The sequence below is a fragment of the Lampris incognitus genome, chromosome 13 (assembly GCF_029633865.1).
Source record: "Lampris incognitus isolate fLamInc1 chromosome 13, fLamInc1.hap2, whole genome shotgun sequence".
NCBI lineage: Eukaryota > Metazoa > Chordata > Actinopteri > Lampriformes > Lampridae > Lampris > Lampris incognitus.
In genome coordinates, this window is record NC_079223.1 from 34,174,701 (window position 1) to 34,180,864 (window position 6,164).

Below are 6,164 nucleotides of genomic sequence, written 5' to 3' on the forward strand. Positions count from 1 at the left end.
TAGCAGATTCAGCTTCAAGCAGCTACCATTTGGAATTACGAGCGCACCTGAATTCTTCCAGAGGAAGATGGTGGAGACCCTGCAAGGGTTGGAGGGCGTCGAGGTCTTCATGGACGACATTGTTGTCTGGGGCCACAGAGGAGGAGCATGACAGTTGCCTGGAGAAGGTAATGCCGCGCATAAAGACGGCTGGTTTGAGGCTCAACCGTGAGAAGTGCTCCATCAGGCGGAGTCAGCTGCGGTTCCTCAGGCGTCTCATTGACCGGTCTGGGATCTGGCCTGACCCTGACAAAGTGGAAGCTATTCGGCAGCTGTCACCACGAGCAGACATGCAAGAGTTGAAAAGGATACTGGGAATGGTGAGTTATCTTGGAAAATACATTCCCCAACCTCTCAACAATAGGACAGCCGCTGTATGAGCTCCTGAAAAACAAGAATGCATGGACATGGAGTCACGCACAACAAAAAGCCTTTGAACACATCAAGGAGCTGATGACAACTGCACCAGTACTTGCATACTACGACGTGAACAAGCCCACTGCTGTGTCAGCGGATGCAAGTGGTTATGGATTGGGGGGTGTACTCCTTCAACTCCATGGAGAGCAGTGGAAACCTGTGGCATAGTGCTCCAGACGCCTCACAGAAGCAGAAACATGCTATGCCCAGATAGAAAATGAATGTCTGGCTGGTGTGTGGGTGTGCGAGAAGTTTAACAGATACCTCAGTGGACTGGAGCAGTTTAAGCTTGTAACTGACCACAAGCCACTAGTGCCTCTCATTAACATATGCAGCCTGGACAATGGACCTTTACGACGTCAACGTCTTCTCAGGAGGCTCATGAGATTTAATCCAGTAGCAGAGTATGCTCCAGGGAAAACTCTGATCGTCGCAGACACCCTGTCACGCAGTCCACTGGCTAGCATGTGCACAGAGACCAACACACAGTGAGGTGGCATGTTACATGGCTAGTGTGGTGGGGAGATCCCTGCGTCTACAAGCAAGATGGATGAAATCAGAATGGTGACAGCAGCTGACGCTGAACTGCTGTCTGTCATGAAGCTCATAAAGGCTGGATGGCCTGAACACTTAAGCAGTGTGCCTACGGATGCGAGAGAGTACGTCCAAGCAAAATCAGAGCTGTCAGAATTCAATAGCCTTGTCTTCAGAGGAAGCAGGATTGTTGTGCCAAGGTCAACGAGAGGTGAGATCCTTCAGAAAATTCACAAAGGGCACCGGGGCCTAGTTAAATGTAGGGAGAGCGAGTGTGTTCATCTATGTGGTGGCCCGGACTCTCTATGGAAATAAACAAGCTCATGATGTCATGCCAGGTGTGCCATGAACTGAGAAGAACACAACAAAAGGAAGCTCTCATCTCTAAACCACTTCCAGAGCAACCCTGGAAGAATATTGCAATGGACCCCTCTTAGCACAAACACCACAGCTACCCGGTAATCTCAGATTATTACTCCAGGTTTATAGAGATACTGCTCCTGCCCTCAACAACGACTGCACAAGTTATCCAAAACCTGAAAACACCACCAAATACCAAAAACACCACAGTCAACACCAGGCGAGGCTGCCGCTAGACCGCCCTCTGTGTTATCAGAAGTGCTGGTCTGCATAGACTAGCAGTTAGGTTGGCCCGCCCCGCTCCAGGCAGGGCCGTGGTCCCTGGGCCCACAGGACGCAGCAGACCAAGCTCCCCCAGCCGAACCAGCGCCAGCTCTCCCAGCCATCGGACGAAGACAAAATTTAGACGCAGACGTGAACAAAGACACCGCATTGATGGTACAGGATGAGGCCGCCGCAAACATGAATTCGCGCCGCCATCTTCCCGCACCGGTACTGGGTAAGGCTGCTGCAGATGTGAATTCGTGCTGCTAGAATGCACAAAAATGAGCTGAACACAGATAGATGATCACGATTTAAACAGCTGGCTGTGAAATAACACAAGTAGCGATTAATTGATTGACTTACCTCGTCAAACAATAAAGGCCTCTCCTTCTTGCTTCTTGAACAATTCTTCATATTTTGGTAGCTGGATACGTGATTTGAGCTGATGTGAGAGTGGATAAGATGCTTATAACGGAAATTTTAAAAAAAGTTTCATTTTCTATTTGAAGAGTCCGGTTCGAAGCGAAGCTTCAGGCCACCAGTGATACCCACTCCCAAACAGTGACGTGACCTCACCTGTGACCGGTCCTGCTAAAACTCCAGCGATTCAGCATGGCATCACAGATGGACAAGACAAAGGAGGTTGGTCATAGGAACAGACTTTGCCCCTCCTATTGGATGGCGCTGCTCTGAAAAGCCTGGCTGATCATTTCATTTTCATTCATAGAGGGGGGGGGGATTTGTCCCTTTTAGGTGACAGCCATCTTTAAATATAAATATAAAGGATGTATGGTTAAATATGTACGGTGGTTTCCTATTATAATTGTTGATAAAAGAGTCAGGTCATGCATCTGCAGCTAAAAAAAGTAAACCTCATGATTTTTGTGGCATAACACATTGGATATGACATTATTATGATTATTATTATGATTTTTTTTTTTTGTCAAACATTTAGTCTTCCAGGCTTTATCGTTATTTCCTCATTACAAACACAATATGCAGCAGGTGTTTTTGTAGGATGATTTATTAACATTGGATATTATCTAACACACAATTGCAGTATCACGTTGCTTCTGCCAGACATTTGATTATGACAGTAATTACTGACGTCAGTATAAAATACAAGGGATGAATATTCAACACAGCGATCAATGTTTGCTTTTGATAGCAACAATGGCAGATCAGCAGCATTTTTATTTCTTATTTTGTCCGATGTAAAAACTGAATTTAGCGCTTAATGGCCAGTGTCAGTCCATCGCCTATGGTGAGCATGCTCAGATCGATCCTCTGGTCCTTGTGCAGCTTCTTATTGAGGTCATCCAAGGTCTTGGAAGTCAGGTCACCGGGGGCAGGGTTCACCACCAAACCACCCCACAACATCTTTACATGTGGACAGAAACAAGTTCAACAATCTTTTTTTTTCTCTCCCTCACACACACACACACACACACATAATAAATGTGCTGTGAAACAAGTCCTTTTTTGATAATTTCAAGCAAATGATCGTTCAGCGCTTGCTTGGTTTGTATGGGGTGTACTTACATTATCAAAAGCGACGATGCCCCCTTTCCTTATGAGCTGCAGAGACTTCTCGTAGTATCTGTCGTAGTTATACTTTTCCGCGTCAATAAAAACAAAGTCATAGGTGCCAGCTTCTCCAGCCTCTATTAATTCATCTAATGAAACGGAAATGAGAGTAAAATTACAAAGAAAGAAGTCCAATTTTCATGCAATGCATATGGATTTTTGTCAGATATTTACTTAGCGTTCTGGTTGCAGTTTGAAGCCGGACGTCAATCTTATGCTCAACTCCAGCCTGTAGCGGAAACATCAAATGGTCGATGCACCAAATTTGTATTGTGTTTTAAAGATTTTCTCTCATTTACTGGCTTCTAAAGGGCACATTAGGTAGGGTAAAAAGAAAAAAAAGGACTGACTCTGCTGCTTGGCTTTGACTTTTTGCTAGACAAGGCCTCCTGAGGAGACACCTCTCCTGTCTCCAGCCCACAGCATTTTGTGAAGACTTGACAGATAGTAGATATGTATGCCATCTACTGCTCAGAGTCACTGCGAAAGCCACACTTGCAGAAAGTTGGGTTCAGATACTATAAGCAATGGACACTGATTCACCACACCAATGCTAAAACTACGAGGTTGAAATGTAACGTCTCCATGTAATATGGTTGTGTGAATGTAAGACAGCGTGTTCGAAAAGCTGTCAACCCAATAAGTTCTCACCTCTTTAAAAAACGGCTTGGCAATGTCGACATAATCCTGCTCTATTTCACAGGCAACCACACGTCCATTCTCGGGGAGGGCCAAAGCCATGCTTAGGGCATTATAACCTGTGTACATTCCTGCAGATCAGAAAGTTGGATTAATTGAATCGCTACTTTTGATTAATTCAATGATATTTCAATTTGTAAACAACACAAGTATGACATGGGCATGACATATTTTTCGTTCCTGTCATGTATTGGCAAAGTGATCATCTCACCTATTTCGATGGCTTTAGTGCCGTTAATCAGTTTAAGAAGATTTGCCATGAATTGGGCCTGTTCACTAGCAACAAGCATGATGCTCCATGGATCCTCAAGAGTTTTCTGAAATGCAAAGTAAAGTGACGTAATAAGAAATCCCAGAATTTCACATGACCCTCACAGGATTGGTGTGTGTGTGTGTGTGTGTGTGTGTGTGTGTGGGGGGGGGGGGGTTCTTGCTGCAGATTACAGGTAGTATGCTACACTATGGCACCGTGCTGCCCTCTAACGGTGCACATTGTGTAATGCTCTCATACCAAAACCATCATACTGCACCAATGCTTATCAATGAATGTGCCCTGTAGAGCCACGTGCAGTTATCCTGGGGGTAAAAACAACAGTAGACAAACCATGACCTCCACTCACGAGCTCCTCATAAGGCCCACGACCATTAGTACTAAGCAAACCAGTTTTATTCACAGAAAACTATTACCTCATGTGTGAATAACTTGCAAATAACCTATTTTGTGCCACTTATAATGATGAATACAATGAATTAAGACCTCCGAGGCTGACACATGCCTAAAAAGGTGGGGGTTGGTTTTTTTTTGGCACTTTGATTTAGCAAGTGGCTGTTCTTCAGTCTTACCAGTTTGAGTTTGGTGAGGACCGGATGCTCTCTCAGGGAGTTGTTAACGACGTACTGCAGGATGGGGTCCTCTTTGCCGTCACTGTGGCTCTTACCATGAAATGCGGACTTGCCAACGCCTGTCCCGAAGCAACACACAAGGCAACTGCTGTAGTTTGACTTACTTATTAATGCACTTAATTAAAGCCTAATCATGAGATCTCTTACCTGACAGCACGAAAACAAGTCCAATGCAGAAAAAGATTTTCAGATCTGCAGCCATTTTGTTATTCCTTTGTTTAGTTTTAGTCTTGCTTATGGCAAACCGTGCAGCAGGGTTCGGCTGAAGCGGATAGCCTCATTTATACAGAAGATGGTGGACAGGTAGGAAAGTCCAGTGATCCTCTTTGTTTGTTTTTGAGCAATGTTTTGGAAGGAGGGGTGAGTTATTGATTATTGTACCGCTGTGGAAGTAAATGTAATTTGGACATTTTTGAAAACTTGGGAAATATTCATTTTTTTGGGGGGGGGGGAAGTAAAATGTATTCCCTTTAATGGGGGAAGACCATTAATTGATTGCAGTGAAATAAATAATTCACAAACCCACAGTTGATAATATCCCCACGAATGATGGAAATCAGTAAAGTGCTGACACATTTATATTTCCAAAATATGTAACCACAACCATTTGCCTTCAGCAAGGCATGATATGAAGAGGTGTCCATCTTGAACATGGTACACAAAACATAAGCAAAAAGAAAAAAAAAAGAAAAAAGGCACTATCTCTGTATCAGCTGTTTGCTTGAGCCTAAAATTCCCCTTCATGATTTGACGGTATGTCAGCAATGAGTCGCTACATTGCACATAAAAAGCACACTTTTTCACCAACCGTTGCACATTCTGTACTTTTTTGTCCGACTTCCCCATATTGCTCAATGTTGTGAATGCTGACGGAAGAGGGTGTGTTGTACTCGCATTAGTAATTTGAACTGATGAGGGTTATGATGGCCTTCCTCTGCTTGCTCTTTGTTGCTCTCAGACGTCTTCTTCGCTTTCTCACCGGTATCCATCTCCATTTCCCCTCCTTACTGTTATTGCTTTAGTCGGCCTTCATGGTCTCATTGCCTTTCTCCGTGCCCTCAGTGGAACGTGCTGCAGACCAGTTAATGTGATTTTATTTTAAAAAAAAAAAAAAATATATATATATATATATTCCAGATTTTTTTTGTTACATCATCATTTCCTTGCCATATGTGGTGAAGCACGTAGGTGTTGATTCGTTGTCCACACCAGGCAAGTTCATCTCAGCCCACTATGGGTTGCATGTGACTGATTAATAACCTGGTTTCATAAGCTGCATCTCAGATCTCGTAGCTGCTGCCTCAGTAAAAAAAAACTGGAACAGGAAAGACAATAGTCAAGAATGTTCAAAAAGAAATTTT

General features: G+C 43.9%; 1 protein-coding gene across 1 annotated transcript; it reads right to left on the reverse strand.

The window, feature by feature from the left end:
• Positions 1-2,620: 2,620 nt before the first annotated feature.
• LOC130123074 (catechol O-methyltransferase domain-containing protein 1-like) lies at positions 2,621-5,086 on the reverse strand. The gene is made up of 7 exons (XM_056292196.1): positions 4,951-5,086; positions 4,744-4,862; positions 4,112-4,217; positions 3,853-3,971; positions 3,376-3,430; positions 3,157-3,290; positions 2,621-2,994 (listed from the first exon to the last, which is right to left on the reverse strand). Exons 1-7 carry the CDS (start codon positions 5,003-5,005, stop codon positions 2,842-2,844), a joined length of 741 nt encoding a protein of 246 aa, XP_056148171.1. The 5' UTR covers positions 5,006-5,086; the 3' UTR covers positions 2,621-2,841.
• Positions 5,087-6,164: the final 1,078 nt, after the last annotated feature.